Source organism: Arachis hypogaea, chromosome 12 (genome assembly GCF_003086295.3).
Source record: "Arachis hypogaea cultivar Tifrunner chromosome 12, arahy.Tifrunner.gnm2.J5K5, whole genome shotgun sequence".
Taxonomy (NCBI): Eukaryota; Viridiplantae; Streptophyta; class Magnoliopsida; order Fabales; family Fabaceae; genus Arachis; species Arachis hypogaea.
The window spans coordinates 17,861,640-17,881,237 of record NC_092047.1 but is presented as its reverse complement, the minus strand read 5'-3'; the positions used below and the strand labels follow the sequence as shown (position 1 = coordinate 17,881,237).

The window sequence follows — 19,598 nt, the reverse complement described above, 5'->3', positions numbered from 1 at the left end:
TAACAAACTCGACTTCCAGCTACTTAGCTTCCTTTCTATCTTATCCAAGATCGGTTTCCACGTTGCAACTCTTCTTGAACTTGCTCCCAATGGAATGCTAAGGTATGTAATAGGTAGTGTTCTTACCTCACAACCCATTGCCTCATTCAATCCTCTTATGTCCTCTTGTTTGCAATTCACCGGGATGATGATTGACTTTTGAAAGTTGATATTTAGCCCTGACATCAAGCCAAACCACTTCAGAATTCTTTTATGATTTCTCAGGACCCAGGTTTAGGAGGGCAGAAGAGAATAGTATCGTCTGCAAACTGAAGGTGCGTGCGAAAGCGATACCCTTCTTTTACCCACCACTAAACCATCTATCATCTGTACACTTAATGCTCGTTCCACCAGTATATGTAGGACCTCAACCACCAGGACAAATAAGAACGGTGATATCGGATCACCCTGTCTGAGTCCTCTTTCCATGCGGAACGGTTTAGTCGAGGAGCCATTTACCATGACTTACACGGTTGCTGTCTCCAACATTCCTTGTATCCATGCCCTCCACGTAGCCCCAAATCCCATTCTTTGAAGGACATGATCAAGAAAATTCCACCTAACGAAGTCATATGCCTTTTTGAAATCTAATTTTACCACAACTCCTGCTTTACTTTTTTTTCAACCAAGACATTGTTTCACATGCTATAAGTACTCCATCTAAAATCTGGCAACTCTGCACAAATGCTATTTGAGCCTCCCCAATTAACTCTTGCATGAGCGGTCTCAGCCTTGCTACCATCAATTTTGATATCACCTTATAAACGGTCCCGACCATGCTTATTGGTCGTAGGTCATTTATCTCTTTTCTGCCTCCCGATTTTGTAGCCAATACCACCCATGTTACATTGATTTCTTCCGTCTTTCTTTCAACAAAGAAACCCTTCACCATACCTGAGAACTCCTTTCCCAATGTACCCCACGTTTTCTTTATAAATCCAAGGTTGTACCCATCCGAACCCGGCGCTCTTGTTGATTCGCATGACCATACCACATTCCGTATTTCTTCATCAGTCGGGATTATTTCTAGCTTCTCCGCTTGCTCAGCTATAATTCTTGGTAGGAGGCCATCTTCAATGTAAACTTCTGGAACCTCTTCTTGTGTATATATCTCTTTAAAGAATCTCCAGGCAATTTGTTTTATTCTGCTAGGCTCTTTTACTGATATTCCTCCAACTTGTACCTCTTCAATTCTGCTCTTTCTCTGTCTAATAGTTGATCTCGCATGGAAGTACTTAGTGTTCTTATCAATGTCCTTTATGAACTTATCCCTAGATTGCTGCTTCCAAAACTCTGCTTTCCTCTTGTACCATATCTCAACTTGGTTCTTCAAAGCATCCATTCTAACTAAATTTTCCTCCGTGTTTGTGCCTTCTTCGATCATTTTTTCTGAATTTTCAATTTCTTCTTCAAAGCATTTTATTTTTTCCTCAATGTTGCCAAATTTTTCCTTGTTCCACGTCTTTAAAACACCTTTCATGTTTTTTAGTTTTTCTGCCACCGTACTTCCTTGAGTCTTCTTCCACTCTTGATCGAACATTTTCTTGAAATGGGGATGTGAGAACCAGACGTCCAGAGACCTAAATGGTTTGGGTCCCCACCAGTCCTTTGTCTCTTCTTCTAAGATAATAGGTACATGATCTGATTTTGCACATCTTAATGCTTTAACTTTCAATCTCGGGAATCTTTGTATCCACAGCGGATCCAAACAGAATCGATCAATCTTGCTGGCTGTCTTACCATTTCTCCACGTATATTTCCTCCCCCCAAGTGGAACATCCACAATTTGCATATCCTGTTGTCATTGCCTAAAATCTTTCATGCCTATTGTACTAGCCCTTCCACTACTCCTTTCATTTGTATACAAAATCTCATTGAAGTCACCAAATGCTACTGCTGGTACATTGATCTGGCCCTGAAGAGAAAACAGTTCCTCCCAAACTTTCTTTCTCTCTATAACAGAGTTTGGTGTATATACTAGCACAACCCCATTTTTTTCTATTTTCTTTACAGTTCCCACCAGGTACAACTATCTAGTTCCTTTAAATACTTGTTCAATATCTAAAAATCCCTTTTCCCACACACAGACTAACCAATTAATTTTATAATCTTTTATAGTAGATGCTTTTGTTTCAACAAGACCTAAAATTTTCACACAATTTTTACTCACCGATTCTCTTATCACCCCCATTTTTCCCCTCCTTTCAATCCTCTACAATTTCATAGCAGAATCATTTAGACAAATTGATAGAATCACCTGTTTTCCTTTTGCTACGTTTTGATCACTTTTGGTGGTCCACTTCTGATCTGTTATCTCTGTCCCTTCTAGCTTCGGCTTCTTACTTCCCATGTCTTTTGCATCTCTCTCTAGTCTGTCTTCATTGCCATCACTTGAGGAACTGTTCTCTTCATTGTCCTTTGTGCCTTGTTCTTCTCTGGTTCTGTCTGCTTTTTTCTTCCGCATTGCACTCTTGGTTTCATCTCATTTTTTCGCCTTCTTTATAATTTTCTTTATTTTTCTTCTTCGCAGCACCATTGTTATACCACACATTTTCTCGCTGCCCTCTTTTGTCTTGCTGCAATGCTCTTCTTCATATCTAGGATTCTCAAATCCAGGTGGTACTACTGGGCCCGATATTGATTCTCCATCTTCCTGTATTTTATTCCCACTCATACATTCTACCCCAATTGTTTTGTTTGCATCAAATTGGGTTCCCTCCTCCTTATTGATATGAAGCCCACATGATAAGCCCAAATTTGACTCCTTGACAATATTTTCAGTAACCCTATCATCTAACCACGTTTTTATTTTGGAGGTAGAGTCTCTTTCCTTCTCATTTTTATCACAACAAGTTTCTACATATGCCCCCATGACGTCACACAGCCCCTTCTCTCCATGCATAGCTGTATGCGACTCAGAAACCCTCGACGTTTCAGCTTCAATTTGCGCCGCTCCCCCGCACCTTTCTTCCTCTTCACAGTGATTTTCATGTCGTGCGCCGTTTAGCTTCTTCATGGTTCTTCCATTTTTTATATTCCGCTCATCATCACTTTGGTTCCGATCATGCTCCCTTCTCACCCCTACCACATTGTCACTTTCTCTTGGATCTTGATCTTGGCATATCCTCCATTTTATTCAAAGCTTCCGAGTATGTATTCAGGATGCTTAATTCTTTTATAAAAATTTGGTAATTCTCTCCATCAACTTCAACGGTCAAATACGCATGTACTGTAGTGGCAAATATTGAATCCACTAACACTTTAAATGAATTAAACTGCATGGCGTCCCCTTCTTCAACTCGTAACACTGCTTCCCACACACCACCAATCTTCAACATATTTTCATTGCTCCATGCATGCATTGGTAAGCCAAAGACCTCAATCCAAAACCTCTTTGATCTATTTGCCTCCCCTGCCGTCCATTTACGCACCTCCACAAAATGATTTAACAAGAATGACGATTGAGCAGCAACTTCCATATTTTCCCTAGTATTGAACGTCATCAATACTTTTAATGATCCAATCATTTTAACTTTCACTACATCACACCAATCTTTCTTTACCACTTGTTTGATATCTGGATAATTTAGTGGGTTTTATGACTTCCCCGACTAAACTTCTTCTCAACTTCTCCAATTGACTATCATCCCTTTTGTGTACCAGTTTTGAATTTCCAAATGTTTGTATATTGTTGTCTTCCCTCAAGTTATACATGGGTTTCGTGTCTTTTCCGTGCTTCACCACCTCCTTATAGGTCCTCCCATCGTTAGTCTTGCCGTACCTTTCCTTCCTTCCTCTTCCTAAGTCGGTATCTTCTACTTTCTTTTTGCTGTTTTTCACTGACACTAACCTGTTTCCATTGCCTTGTCTCCCATATTTGGCCTCTGATAATTTAATCTTACATCCCCATACAATTCATCCATCAAACTTTTGGATGGCATTTAATGCATCTGTTCTTGTTGCAAACCTTACAAACGCAAACATCAATCGGTTTCGCAACCTATTCTTCTTCGACAAAAATAGATCTATCACTTTACCCACTTTGTTAAACACATTCCAGATCCATTCCAAAGTTGTGCTTAGTGGAAGGTTGTCAGTGAAGACTGTCACCGTTTGGTTGTTTGTTCCCGTGTCTCGTCCGTTACCTTTATTTTAACTTTGTGGATTGCGCTGCTTGGGGTGACTATTGGGTGCAAATTGTTGGTATGGTGTCCAATGGCTTTTGGATTTCTTCCTTGTCACTACCTGCCAATCTTCTCTCTCCAACCCCTCACCATCACTCTTATTTTCTCTCACCTCTCTCTCTCTCCACACTCTCATTTTTTACCGTTTTGACTACTATCTGACTGGCCTTTATACTTATTGTGTTATTATTATTTTTTTTCCTTTCTTGATACCACTATTATTTATTACGTTACTCGTAATATATACATATGTTGATGACCTAGTCGAATAATTGCTATTTAGTTTAATAGTCAAATTCGTCTCTAAACGATTATTTATTTTTTAAATTGGTCCTTGAAAAATTAAATTAATCATATTAATTCTTAAAAATAAAATATAAGTTAAATTAGTCTTTCCGTTAGTTAGATGATTACGTGTTACGTTAAGTAACACGTAACATAATAACATAGTAGGTTAATACTATATGTCAAGTCAATGATATGTGACATGCCACATGTTATTTGACATATCACAAATTTATTTAAAGTCAAATTAGTCCCTAAAAATATACACGTAAGTAATTTTTATTCTTAAAATTTTAAAAAATAATTAAATTAATCTTTATATAAATTTTTCTTATTTTTTTATAATATTAAATTTGTAATATTTTTTAATACTACTAATTTTAATATCATCTTTTAGACTTTGATCAATAAAATTTTTTTTACATAAAATAATAAAATTATTACAAAGTTATTTTGTCATTTGTATTTTAAAGTTTTCTTTTCAAATTCTAGTTTTTTTTAGTAAAATTTTTTATTTAGATAATTTTATCAAATTATTATTAATTATATACTTGAAAATTTAATTTTTTAAATTTTACTAAATAAATATAGTAGTTATTTTAAAATTTAAATCTTTTAATTTTAAATTAAAATTTTTTGTTATTGTTTAATTTATGTGGTAGAACTCAATTATTAAAAAATTAATTTGTGAGATCACTTTTTGAATCTTAATATCTTAATGTAGTTTTTTTAATATTATTACTACTTAGTTATCGTTATTTCTCGGTCTCGATCTTTTCAATTATTATATTTTAAAAAAAAAAGTTAATTTGTTAAAAATAATTTTGAACTAAAACAAATATAAAATCATGAAAATGATAACTAATGATAGATTGGACTAAATTTTGGTTGAGATTCAAAAGATTAAAATTTTAAAATAAGTACTATGTTTATTTAGTGAAATCTAAAAAATTAAAATTTTTATTATATAATTAATAATAGTTTGATAAAATTATTTATACAAAAAAATTTCACTACAAAAAAAATTAAAATTTAAAAATATAAAATCTAAACTTACAAATGAAAAATAACTTTGTAATAATTTGATTATTTTTATTATTTTATTTAAAAAATTTTGTTTATTTAAATTTAAAAAGTAAGATTAAAATTAATATGATTAAGAAATATTAAAAATTTAATATTATAAAAAAATAAAAAAGATTTATATAAGAACTATTTTGTTCGATTTTTAAAACTAGGAATAAAAATAATTAACATGCGTACTTTTAGGAACTAATTTGAGTTTAAATAAATTTATATGTCAAATCAATTATCTTGTGACATATAGTATTAATCTACTACGTCATCATGTCACGTGATATTTAATGTCATTATCTAACTAACAGAATAACCAATTCAATTTATATTTTATTTTCAAAGGATTAACATGACGAATTAAACCTTTTGATGACCAATTTAATTTGAAAAATAAGTGATTTTTTATAGACAAATTTAACTATTAATTTTTATTATATCTTTGTGCATCTTTGTGAAGGTGAATAAGAAAAAACAAGTAGAAAAATAACATTATTTTGGAAACAATCATTAAATTTTTTAGTAAGACTAAAGTAGATCTCCAAAATCCAAATGAGATAATAAAGGGGTACATATGGGTTTAACGGCGAAGAGATTGCAAAACACTTAAAAAATTCTGTAATTTTTTTTTTTTTTTATGTGTGTTTATGTAGTCCTTATATTTAAGCTCACAATAGACATAAATCATTAGACTATTGATTTGTTAATCACATCTCAATAAAAATGAACTTATATATTTATGTATATCAATATAGGATTAATTAATCTCTACATACAAGTGTTTTACGTTTACAAGCTTTATAAATTTGAAAAGAGTAAAACCCCATAAATATGCTGTGTATGTTACGGGCCTCTTTAACAAACTTTTAAATCAATCCAAATTAATTAACGCGTGAATATATAACTTCCATTTTTTAAAAGATTTCTCCTTTTTCGAGTTTCTTGCCAAATTTGTTCTATCTCCTTCGTGCATTTTCTCTTTGCCTTCGATCTCCTTCTGTTTTTTTCGATTTTCATGGTTTCTGAAATCAAGCTTTGAAATTGTTTTGAAGATAATGGAACTTCAGAAATACACCCAAATGATTACAGAAATACACCGAAAGGATTATAAAAATACACCCAAAGGATTACAGAAATACACCAAAACGGTTACAGAAGTAAATCAAACGATTACAGAAATACACCCAAAGGATTATAGGAATACACCCAAAGGATTTAAGAAATACACCCAATATCAGGGGAGACAGTATATTTCTTCTTGAAATCTTTTAATGTTTTGCTTGTTAAGGATGAGGCACATGACAGAGACAATCTAGAAAAAAAAAACCTAGAAGAACAGTAAAATAATACCTTGAATAATGTTTCTTCGTTTTTTCTGGTGATTTTTTATGGAGATTTGTATCTTTTCTTCTTGATTTCTTCTACTCTTCGTAGAATCATAGTTTGTTTCGAATGTCGCTTGAATCTTGACGGTTTGCGTTTTGATTGAGGAAGAAGAGGAAGAATGCAGTATAATGAACGTGTTGTAAGGCGCGTGCGTTGGACGCTCAATTTAAAGGAGGGATGCGTGTGTTTTTTTCTTAGACTTGGGCCAACTTATATAGCTTGTAAGCCAAAAATGCTTGTATGTATAGTAGGCCTCTTTATATAATGGAACTAGCTGGGCAAATTATTATTTTTTTAGTTTTTAAATTAAAATTCCAAATTAATCAACATGGACTATGCTAGGTAATGATAATAAATATGATAGTGTTAAATTAAGTCTATGAACACTACTGCAGGTATCTCAATACAAAATTGCAAGATTTCAGCTTTTGGGAACTCTTTTCTTTTTTTTTTTTTTGTGTGTGGTCATGAGTTTTTGGGAACTTGAGTTCAGAGTTATGTCCATATAGGATTAGATTTTTTTTCCCACTGTGTACGAATTGCTTTTATTGGTTTAGGTTGGGCTTACTAAGTCCAAGCTTTGATCTAAGGTTAGATTATATTTAGCATTTGGACATTTGGACATAATTTTTAGACCGAACAACAGGTTTTTTTTCATATCATAAGATTTTTTTCATTACCAAAAACAAAAAAATTTGTTTTTGTAATATTTTATTTTATTTTTTGTTTTTATCATAAACGATCTTACATTTTAAATATTAATATAATATAAAAAATATTAATATAATATATCTAATTTAAAATAAATATATATTAAAATTAAAGTATGTCAAATATATTTTTAAATAAATAAAAAAATTAAAATTAAAATACAATTACACTAATTTTTTATATTTATTCTTTATCATTCTATACACTTTTTAATTTTCATATTGGACCCTTGAATGTGTTAAACGGAGATATGGGGTGGGGGGTGCTGAACATGGATGTGGTGTCAGTCCCTACCAGAAATCGGACCGTGCGCCAAGCATAGCGCAAAACGGAGGGTCCAATATGCTTAGTGCATCATGGATTGTGCAAAACGCAGGGTCCGATATGTAGCAGCCAACTCGTAGGGTCCGAGTTGATGCATGGCGGACAGGTGGCGCTCAGCCCTTGCTCCCCAGACGGTGCCCCACAAACCGAGTTGCTGAATGCAACAAAAACCCCACCATCCGAGTTTAACCCTTTCACCCTTCACTTAGAACACCAAAACTCCATTGCCATCCTCATTCCTCTGCTCGTGGTGCATGGTGGAGACTGCAGAAAAATGTCAAAAAAAAATAAAACTAAAGATGTGGATCGTCCTGAGCTTCACATTATGCACTATCTCAGTTTGCCAGATTATGTAAGTTTGCTTAATTTTTTTTAATTTTTATAATTATAGTTATTATTGTTAGAAATTAAGTTGTTAATGTTATTGTCAGTAACTAAGCTTAGAAATATACGGCTATGGTATGGAATGAGTAGGATTCATTTTATAATTTTTTTTATTTTTTTTACTATTTTTGTATGAAAATTGTTTTTGTTAGTGGGTTAAATATTATTATTGTTAAGATTGTTGTTCTTGCAGTTTTAAAAAAAGAAACGCAATTTTTTTTATGTGTTTTATAGTTTTTTTTTATATTCTTTAGAATTTCGGACGAAGAAGTGAAATATTAAAATATTTAGCAAAATAAATTATACAATTAAAATTGAATTGTTATTAATATTTGGATATAATTTGTTTTTTGAAAAATTTTATAAATTCATAACTATTTGTAATTGTTATGATATTATCAAATGTTACTGTGAGTAAAATGAATAGTTGGATATAGTAATAAATAAGAGCTGAGTAGCTGAATGGTTATTAGTATTAATTTAAAAAAGTGTTGTAGTTAATTGTAATTATCATTGTTAGTAAAGTTAATTATTATTGTTATTAGAAAATGAGTTCATGAAGATACTGAGGATATGGATTAATATTTTTAAAAATTTTGGAATATGTGTTTAAATTTATTTAAGTAATATGTAAGAGGTAATTATTTATAATGTTGTTATTTAGGGAAATTATTGATATATCGTAAATTATAAAACCAGCAGCATCTCTAATTTACTGATTTTATTGAGAATTGATCTGGAAACTATGTATATGTGTATATTAGGTTTGTATTTGTATCTATTAGTTAATGTTTTTAATAATTCATTTTGGAACTAGTAATTACTTGTTCCAAAATGTCAAAGTAAGTCAAATAATTTAGAACAGATGTTTGGTTTCAAGTAAAATTTGTTGTTGACTTAGTTGTGAAGATTTTGTTAACAAGTGTCTGTAGTTTAAAAATTATTGCTTTGTAGTAGTAAATTAGCAATAGTTTGTTACTTGACTAATAACTTGTTTTTTTTTTTTTTTGGTTGTAGAAACTAAGAATGTTGACTTGTGACTATCCACTTCCGCCGGATCGGTACAACGATCGGGTGGAGGACCATTTACGCTTCACTGGATTCTATCATGCGTCTCAAATTGGTGTCGTACAAAATCAGAAAGCACTCGTCAATGCTCTAATTGAACGGTGGCACCCAAATACACATACGTTTCACCTTCCAATTGGTGAGTGTGCCGTAAGTCTTGAAGATGTGGCTCTAATTCTTGGTCTCCCGACGGATGGTCTTCCAGTGACTGGGATGACAATGAGTAGTTTCTCAGCGTTGGAGGCAGAATGTTTGCTTCAATTTGGCGTGGCACCGAGTAAGTCGGAGTGTCGAGGATGCTGCATAAAACTGACTTGGCTTCGGGAACTAAAAGAAAACATGCAGTTGACTGATGAATTAAGTATACAGAGGTATGTGAAGTGCCATATTATGTTGCTCATCGGGACGATCTTGTTTGGGGATAAATCTGGGGCAGGTGTCCACTGGAAGTTTCTTCCCTTACTTCGTGATTTTGCGAGTATTGGACATTATAGTTGGGGTTCGGTATGCCTAGCTCACCTCTACAGGGGGTTGTGCAGGGCATCTCGTTATAACTGTAAGGAAATAGATGGGCCAATAACACTTCTGCTAGGTTGGGCTTGGATCCGACTGCCATATCTATCGCCGGTACCCAGAGAACCCCACAGTTTTCCACTAGCTAACAGGTAATGTTACGTTACAATGTACCCGTAGCTTCATATTTAAAATTCAGTTTAGCTAATTGAATATATGATATTTGGTGGCGTAATTGGGAGCGCGGTGAGCGAAAATATAGATATTTGAAACTAGCTCACTTTAGGAAGGCCTTTGATGAACTGCAGGAAGGCCAGGCGTGTTTTAATTAAACATTTAAGAGATTTGGCATTTTTATGAGACTTTTTTATTGAATTTGATATTCTGGGTTGTATTCATGAGTTTCTTTTATTTTTCACAGTTTCTGTGGGTTGCATATGCTGTGGATCGCGTGGACCCTAACATAATTCCGCCTGAGATCTATATGCAGTCGGTTGTGTGGTCTGCTACTGTTCCGTTGGTGTCATTTGAATGTGTCGAGTGGCATGCTACCGATAGGTTTAGGCGACAGTTCGGTTTAGTTCAGGGAGTACCTCCGCAGGAGCAGACTCTGGGCAAGGCGCATGGAGAAGTCCTGACTGGTCCTAAGAATCTTAACTGGGCCACAACACCGAGTCATTCAAATTGGGTTATGCATTGGACAAACAGGTATCACTACGTTCTTTCTGAGCTTCCCATGCCTTCACAACATCCATTGGAAACTTATATGTTCTGGTACCGGTCAACATATGGAAACCATTTGATCTTGTCGAATCTTGTGGGTCAAGAAAGTGATGAGGATAATCAGGAAATGGGTGAGGGTAATCAGGATGTGGATGAAAGTGGTGAGGATAATCAAGATGTGGATGAAAGTGGTGAGGGTATGGATGAGGATAGTCAGGATGCGGATACTGACAATGAGGAACTGGGGCCACAGTCGGTGCCACCTCCTACTACGAACCCACTTCCACAAGAACAACCTCAGTTCTCAAGCCAGTATGTACCTCAGACACAGTACTCCCCATCATTTCCAATGCCTCAACCATATTGGGGTATGTCACAGCTTGAACCCGGAGAAGGAGGTTCCTTTAGCCAATTGCTTGAGTTCATGGCTGGAGATGCAGCACCACCACAGTATGGCAACCAGCCTGAGTTCTTGGCAGGTAGGTATTCATTGGATGCCAGGCTCCCGTGCCATACCTCATCGGTCGCTTCCGGAGGGTTCGTCTCTGTTGACTCTAGTAGAAGTGTAGGTGGACGCGGAGTTCTTAATAGTCAAAATCCTAACCGTGTTGACATGGAACCACTACATGAAGATGCTAACCCACTAGAGCAAGAGACTAATGCGTATCTAGTAGATGAACCGGATGACGAGGACGATCATGATGAGGACGAAATAGAGGAGTTTGATGAGGATGAGGAATCCCGCAATGATGGTATCATGCTCGATACTTTGCTTTACATGTTTGATTTGGTATTCATTTTGTGTTCATTAGCGGTATCCATGTTGGTTTGAATTGGTATTCATTTTGTGTTCATTAGCGGTTTCCATGTTGGTTTGGATTGGTTTTCATTTTGTGTTCATTAGCGTTATCCATGTTGGTTTGAATTGGTTTTCATTTTTTGTTCATTAGCGGTGTCCATGTTGGTTTGAATTGGTTTTCATTTTGTTAATTTGTATACAGGGAGGTCACAAACTCCGGAGGACAAAGGCAAAGGTTACAATCTGAGGATTGATCCACCACGTCGCAGCGCTAGCCGCTACACGCCATCTGTGTTCAAAAAGGCTGCAAAAAAATGCAAGAACTTCGTGAAAGACGTTAAGTGGGCAATGAGAAAGTAATTGTGGTGTAATACTCTAATTGATGCTTTAGAAAATGTGGATAATGTTTACAATTCGTTGTATGTGTTGTTGATTACGTATGCAGGACTTGTTCTATTTAGGGTTTAGGGTTATTATGCATTAATAATGATCTGGACTATGCTTTGTATTAGTAGATGGTTTGTATAGGGAATTTATGCATTAATAATGATCTGGACTATGATTTGTAATAGTTGATGGTTTGTATTAGAAAATGTGGACTATTATTAATTTGGACTATGGACTATGTATTAGTAGATGGTTTGTATAGGGAATTTATGTATTAATAATTTGGACTATGGACTATATATCAGTACTTATTATGTTTAGAGAATTTATGTATATTTAAACATATTGCAGCGATTAAATATGTGGATTATGTAGTACTTCATTTCATACTATAAAATGCTACAGATGGAGAGTAATGCTACAGCAACAGGTTACATATATCATACTTGCTTAACTCAAATGGACAACAGATAACAAACCAAATATCTATAAGAGTCTACTACTGATCTCTGTTGGCATTTGCACCACGCTGCTGACGGCATCTGCCACGACTGTGTCCCTCAGCTCCACATATCGTACATCGCCTAGGCCGACGTAGCATTCGCGTGTCCATCTCATTCAAGAAGCGCATCATTTTTGGCCGACCTTTCCCGACGCGTCTCAGGTATAGATTTGGGATGAACCGAGGACCGTTATAAGCAGGCCACGTAGTGGGGTTACCAAGTGGCCTAAACCTTGCTCGGTACACCCGCCGAACTTGGTCCATCTTATACACATCATGAACATACACTTGCCAATCTAGTCGCTGGTTGGCACAACATGCAAACACATGTCGACAGGGGATCCGGTCCACCTGAAACTCACCACAGTCACATCGAAGGCCACGTAGGTCCACCGCAAACTCCAGTCCACTTGGCATCTCACGCACCTCAAAGACCTCATTCCGCCGATCAAAGCAACTAACCTGAATGTTTCCTGATGCAACTTGATTTGCATGCAACTTCGAGGTCACGACATCAGAAAACACATGGCCAGCATTAATCCGGGCTTCCGCCTCTGCTCTTTTTCGGGTAAACAACTCGTTCAGCCTGTAGAATGTTGCCTTCACAAGGGCAGTCACGGGGAGATTGCGTGCGCCCTTCAAAACTGAGTTGATGCATTCCACCAGATTTGTCGTCATATGACCCCATCGATATCCACCATCAAATGCCAACGCGTACTGTTCCCGGGGGATTCGGTTTAACCAGTCAGTGTATGCCTCTCCCCGTTCTCGTAAACGTTGGTAACGCACCTCGTACTCCCGCACCGTCCTCGAATATCCTGCCGGATATAAAGAAATATTTAAAACAATATAGGTCAACACACGAATTGAATGGAAATCTGATACTAAATAAGTTAAACTTTTATGAGTGTTACCTATGTTGACGACCAGTTTCTGTAAATACGGCGCCTTGAATTTTCTCAGAAAATTCGACTCTATATGCCTGATGCAAAACATATGAAAGGCTCTTGGAGGTGACCAAGCCCCGTTACTCCTTTCCACAGCCGCATTTATGGATTCGTGACGGTCGGATATCAGTCCCACACCATCCCGAGTGACAACATGCTGACGGAGGTTACTCAGAAAAAAGTGCCACGCATCTGAAGTCTCCCCCTCGACAATTGCAAATGCAATTGGGACGATGTTGTTGTTACCATCCTGTGACACCGCCACTAGTAGACAACCCTTGTACTTTCCGTATAAGTGAGTCCCATCCACCTGGACAACTGGCTTACAATGTCTGAAAGCTCTAATGCAAGGGTAATAACTCCAAAAGACACGATGCAATACCCGAATATCAGTCACCAAGTCGTCACCTTGGTATGCAGGCATAGTCTCAAAATGAACAACAGCTGACGGCTCCTTCTGACACATGGCTTCAAACCATATAGGCAACGCTTCGTACGATGCCTCCCAACCTCCGAATATTTGTTCAACCGCCTTTTGCTTAGCCAACCATGCTTTCTGATAACTAACAGTGTAGTTGAACTTCGATTGCGCCTCTGCTATAACTGATTTTACCTTTAAGGCGGGGTCAGCTTCAACCAACGGCTTAATTGCTTCTGCAATCGTGGTCGAATCCAGCTTTGAATGATCCTGAGAAATTGTGGCTCTGGTGCATGTGTGACTGCCATTATACCTCCTTATAACCCAACAGTACTTCCGGCTGATCATGCTAACCCGAATAAGCCAATCACACCCTGACCCATACTGTGTACACTTCGCATAAAATGTCAATGGCTCAGACTCATACACCCGGTAATCTACGCTTCTTCGTATAGTATACTCTTTTATCGCTTTAATAACAGCTTCCCTAGAACTGAATTCCATCCCAACGGCAAATTCACCATCTGCAAGAAAAGGAATTTCTGCCACCCGGACAGCCATGCAACCAAATTAGAAAACACACATATTTAAACATTCGAATATATAGGTAACACGAATTTTTACTGCATCAATTACAATAAAACCCTACAAACTATTCATATTTATGTAATACCCTAACGAAAACCTATTCCAGTTCAACTAATCTACTAACAGATACTAATTTTAATTTAACTAATTTACTAGTTATATTTACTTAATTTACTAATAAATTTCTATTTATCCTGACTTAATTTTAATTTAACTGTATTTAACCAATTTAACAAATTTTAATTTAACTCACTTACTCATATTGAGTTAATAACTTTCAACGTACCCAATTTTAACCAAACTAATTTACTCGTTATATTCACTTAATCAAACAATAAATTCCTATTTAAATTGATTTCATTTTAATATATCTAAATTTAACCAACTTAACATTTTTTAATCTATGGAACTTACTTATACGGACTAAACTTAATAACTTCCAACATAACAAATTTTATTTACACTAATTTGCTACTTATTTATTTACTCAATGTACCGATAAATTCCTCCTTATACTGACTTAATTATAATTTAATTACATTTAACCAACTTAACGATTTTTATTGAAACTAATTTACGTATATTTACTTAATAAAATCCAATTTAACCAATTTCATTTTTATTGATCCACTAATAAATTTCAAGCTATAATTATTTAATCTACTAATGTAACTAATAAATAAAGAGAAAGTATGTGGAACCAAAAGGGGATCAGCCAAAAAATAAACAAAACCACATCATGCTTAATTAATTTAATTTTATTTAATTTTTAATATTTGGAATTAATTGCCGTATCAAATTTGAAACCACCCCTTCACTAACAAGTTGCAACAACCCAAAATACACTCCTGGATATACGGAACATCTCATCAAGCCCGAATCAAGGTTTCTCTTCTCCTTGGTGGTGCAATTCATCGTTACTCCAATGGATCATTGACGGCGCAGATTAGAAAACTTCTTATCGCGGCGGCTACGGTGTATGGTTTGGAATTGGTTACATCAGCTACGTTAACCTCATACAGTCCAACAATCAAATACAAGGCTACATTGGATCACTTCCGTTAGAGAGCATCTTTCATGGCGGTTTCACCCACTGAAGGAGGATCGATTAGTACATTGACTAATCCAACTCAAGGCGATGAACAATTCAGTGCGGGTGTTCCAGTCATTCAAGAACAAGAAGGGTGGAAGGTATACTTCATAAGCTTCTACTTGGTTTTTGTAAATTTTGAAACAGGCTGGTAGTTTAAGCATTGTTATTCATGCTAATTAGAATTTTTTTTACTTCAAAAAGATGTGTGATGCAATGTTCTGTGATGGTTTTCATATGACCCATTCATTATATAGTCAGGAATGTTCTTGGCGTGACCAGGTTTCAATGCACTATCTTGGTTTTCATATGACCCATTCACTGTGTTAATGTTTTAATATGATGATAACATGCTTTGATTTCAAACTTCACTTACTTTTTTAGAGTAGGATACATCAATTTGGCACATAAATCCAATATAGTATAACTTAATTAGTTAGTGCAACAAATTTCTACCATATCTTTTCCTTGAGACTCAACAGGATATTATGAACATAAAACTATATATCTGTGAAAATATTTCACCTAGCAGAAAGTTGCTAAAAAAGATATGGTGCATCCAAGCTTCTTATTAGCATAGGAAAATATACTTGAACAACAAGTGAGAGTTTGGCAACAGCAAGTTCATCGATAAACGATTCCAATGATAACACATATCCTGGAGAGAAGGCGTCTAGTGTAGTAAATTTAATAAAACTTTATTAGTATAAAATTATACTGAAGTCTATACCAAGTAGATTGTTTGTATAAAACTTTATTAGTATAAAATTTAATAAAACTTTATTAGTGTAAAACTTTATTAGTATAAAATTATACTGAAGTCTATATCAAATCCTAAAAGAGGAGACTAAATGGAATGAATTTCGATAGCACAACAATGATTGTTTTTGAAATCAGTAAAATTTTCAAAATGTTATGAACTTATATGGTTGAAAATAGTAGAAGGAAAAAAGTAGATTGATGATTGTACACTTTCTATTAGTTCAAATTTCATCTCTAGTTTTATCATATACATATTTCACTGAAATGATTACCAGGTTAATATATAAAGGTGTTTTACCGATTGTAAACATATCAATTCTGTGTAGATATTTTTTTAAAATTCAAAAAGCTCGTTTAATTGAGATATTGTTATAGTATCCTAAGAATATTTGTTAATTACTTACTGTGTTAGGGCCAGTATAATTCGTATTTAATTTTGTGTATTGACGTTACAGTTGCCAGATCATAGTGGCATAGGCGAAGAGGAGATTCCAGTCGTAGGAATGAATTTTGGTTCGTTGCCTCTCGCACAGAAATTTTATGCAAATTATGCAAAGAAAGTTGGGTTCGTTACTAAAATCAGGAACACGAATTTCGACATGACGCGGAAGGAGTCAAAGATACCGGTTAATCAATCTATCTACTGCACGCGAGAAGGTTATCGAGAGTCTAGGGTGAATGCAGCAACTCGAGCAAACAGGATTACAGCCACGAGATGTAGAGCAAGGATGTATGTTGTCCTGGACAAGGAGAATGAATGTTGGGTTGTGTCTAGATTAGAATTGAGGCATTCTCACCCCTGTTCGTCTAAGAAAGCTGTCCACTATCATGAATACCGAGAGCTGACCATGCATGCTAAGTGTGTCATTACGGATAACGACGAGGCTGGAATAAGGCCCAACAAGACGTATCTAGCACTGGCAAACGAGGTTGGTGGGTCCGCAAACCTGGGTTTTTCTGAAAAGGATGTCAGAAATTACATCACATGCAATCTCCGATGCTCCGATGACAATGAGGACTTCCAGGGGATGATGAATTATTTCGTTCGAATGAAGGAGATCAATCCCAACTTCTTTTATGCAATAGATGTTGACGATGCTAATAAATTTAGAAGCGCACTTTGGGTAGATGCTAGGTGCAGGGCTTCTTATGAATACTACGGAGATGTGGTGTCGTTTGACACCACATACAGAAGAAACAGGTCTGTATTTGTATTTGTGAATTGCAAGAGCAGTTATTTCTTAAATTTCTCTTGTTGGCTCACAGTTGTTTTTTGCTCTTTTCACAGGCATGGTCTGCCGTTTGCATCCTTTGTAGGTGTAAACCACCATGGGAAGTCCACTCTTCTTGGCTGCGCTTTACTTGGCAGCGAGGAGATCCCTAGTTTTGAGTGGGTGTTCACGCAGTGGGTGAGATGCGTCGGGACTGCACCAAAGGGGATTATCACTGACCAGTGCAAGGCGATGACTGGTGCTATTAGGAATGTCCTACCTGACACTGTCCACCGATGGTGCATCTGGCACATGAAGAAATCTCAATTCAAGCTTGGTGGATACGCTAGGTACGGAGAACTGAGTGCAATGATGAGTCACATTGTGTGGAATTCTCCTTCGACTGAATCATTCGAGTCTGATTGGGCTAGTTTCATCAAACATTTTAACTTAGGCAAGAACAGATGGTTAGCAGGTAAGTGATTGTTAACTAAATCCCGAATCTGTTGGTTTCTAGTTATCTATTTATTCACCCCATGTTATTAGTCCCACCTTGATTCCGTTCGTATTGTTTTTATCAGAAATGTAGAATAGTTTTCTAGCTCTAACGACAGTGGATGGTCCTTTCAGTATGTAAACAGATGTTTTTTTTCATAGTGTGTACGGATGTTTTTAGAATTTATGTTATCAACGAGTTAGAAGTGAGCCCATCATGTTGTTCATAAGCAGCACTCTTATGCATTTTTTTTTGGCAGACCTTTACGCAAATCGACGGAAGTAGGTTCCAATTTTTTTCAAGAGTCAATTTTGGGCAGGCATGAGGAGTACACAGCGTAGTGAAAGTATGCATGCATTTTATGGTGGATACCTGCATTGCAAGAGTGGGTTGGTTCAGTTCGTCCATGAATATGACAATGTCCTTGGAACCAAAGAGCAAAAGGAGCTAGAAGATGATGCTGCGGACTCGAAAGGGGTCATCCCATGCATAGGGAGCACGGGCATTGAGAGACAATTTCAGCAGGAATACACCAGTAGTATGTTCAGGAGTCTTCAACTGGAGGTAAGAAAAAAAACTGATTGCGTGGTTCGATCAATTGAACAAAACGGAGATACGATTTCTATTACAGTGGACGAACAAAAGGTATTCTGGGGGAAGCCGGTTTATCATACTTTCAGGGTCGACTTTGACCCTTTGAGTCGAAAGGGTCAGTGTGAGTGCAACAAGTTTGAATCCGTTGGTGTTTTGTGTTGCCACACCCTTGCGGTCTGGTCATACTACAGAGTTGACATTGTACCGAGCTGCTATGTTCTTCCTCGTTGGAGTAAGAATCTCATCCGCAAGCACACTTACATCAAGAGTAGCCATGACGTGGCTCGGAGTGATGAAAGCAACAACTTGTTCAGGCATCTGTGTTCAGAGTTCTATAACGTTGCGCAGGAGTTTGTTGCTTGTGATGAGGAAGCAGCTATCTTGCGAGCTGCCATTTGGGATGCAAAGTCCAAGCTGATTGATTACCGTGCCAGCATCCGGAGGACTATTGTTGCTGCGTCTCAGAATACCGTGCCCACACAGAGCACAGGCGGAGCGATTTTGCATGACATACAGGGACCCTCAAGAGTCAAAACCAAAGGACGGCCTAGGGGTAAGAGACTTGGAGCAGAGTTGGACAAGTCAATTAAGAAATCAATGCAAAAAAGGAATAAGAGATCACACCCGGTATGTGTTAGAAGTGGCTAATATGAAATATTTTTTGTCACGCAATGGTGTTTTTTATTAATTTATGTTGTTTTGTTTGTGTTGTGCATCTTGTAGGATGAGGTTGACCTTCCGTCAGATAATGATCATCATGGGCCCCTTAATAAAGGAATTGAGGATTCTACAATGTGGAACTCATCGGATGGTGGCGGATTCATGCACCTGTTGAATTCTTTTAGGCATATATAGATAGGTTTCTTTTTTTTGCTTTTTGGTCTCATTCTTTACATACAGCGTAATAAACTAGGCAATTTAAATCTGCCGTGAAAATGTAGCAAGAGAATTTAAAAAAAAAAGGACACAAATGCATTAATATATCAATGCAGTGCACGCAGTCGGTAATGTACAACGAAATCATACACAAAACCATCCATTTTACAATGAGAAGAAACATCCGAGTCCCTACAATAGACAACATCCACCTAAAATTGTAACTACTGTAGCCTT

At 36.2% G+C, this 19,598-nt stretch overlaps 2 protein-coding genes across 2 annotated transcripts; one reads left to right on the top strand and one right to left on the bottom strand.

Annotated features, from left to right (window-relative positions):
* Positions 1 to 12,376: 12,376 nt before the first annotated feature.
* On the bottom strand, positions 12,377 to 14,305 carry LOC112729788 (uncharacterized). The gene is made up of 3 exons (XM_029291042.1): positions 14,099 to 14,305; positions 13,294 to 14,014; positions 12,377 to 13,197 (listed from the first exon to the last, which is right to left on the bottom strand). Exons 1-3 carry the CDS (start codon positions 14,303 to 14,305, stop codon positions 12,377 to 12,379), a joined length of 1,749 nt encoding a protein of 582 aa, XP_029146875.1.
* Positions 14,306 to 15,409: 1,104 nt separating this feature from the next.
* LOC112729787 (protein FAR1-RELATED SEQUENCE 5-like) lies at positions 15,410 to 19,340 on the top strand. Its single transcript, XM_025779936.1, has 5 exons — positions 15,410 to 15,523; positions 16,640 to 17,385; positions 17,473 to 17,870; positions 18,211 to 19,112; positions 19,209 to 19,340. Exons 1-5 carry the CDS (start codon positions 15,410 to 15,412, stop codon positions 19,338 to 19,340), a joined length of 2,292 nt encoding a protein of 763 aa, XP_025635721.1.
* The last annotated feature ends 258 nt before the right edge of the window (positions 19,341 to 19,598 follow it).

What these genes read in the sequence shown, in the direction of transcription:
- LOC112729787 (XM_025779936.1), top strand. Translation starts at nt 15,410, where the DNA reads ATGGCGGTTTCACCCACTGAAGGAGGATCGATTAGTACATTGACTAAT. An exon ending in AAGAACAAGAAGGGTGGAAG is followed by an intron (nt 15,524 to 16,639) that starts GTATACTTCATA and finishes TTGACGTTACAG; the next exon opens with TTGCCAGATCATAGTGGCAT. An exon ending in CAAGAACAGATGGTTAGCAG is followed by an intron (nt 17,871 to 18,210) that starts GTAAGTGATTGT and finishes AATTTTGGGCAG; the next exon opens with GCATGAGGAGTACACAGCGT.
- LOC112729788 (XM_029291042.1), bottom strand. Translation starts at nt 14,305, where the DNA reads ATGGCTGTCCGGGTGGCAGAAATTCCTTTTCTTGCAGATGGTGAATTT. An exon ending in GGTGTGATTGGCTTATTCGG is followed by an intron (nt 14,015 to 14,098) that starts GTTAGCATGATC and finishes ACAATTTCTCAG; the next exon opens with GATCATTCAAAGCTGGATTC. An exon ending in GAAACTGGTCGTCAACATAG is followed by an intron (nt 13,198 to 13,293) that starts GTAACACTCATA and finishes TATATCCGGCAG; the next exon opens with GATATTCGAGGACGGTGCGG.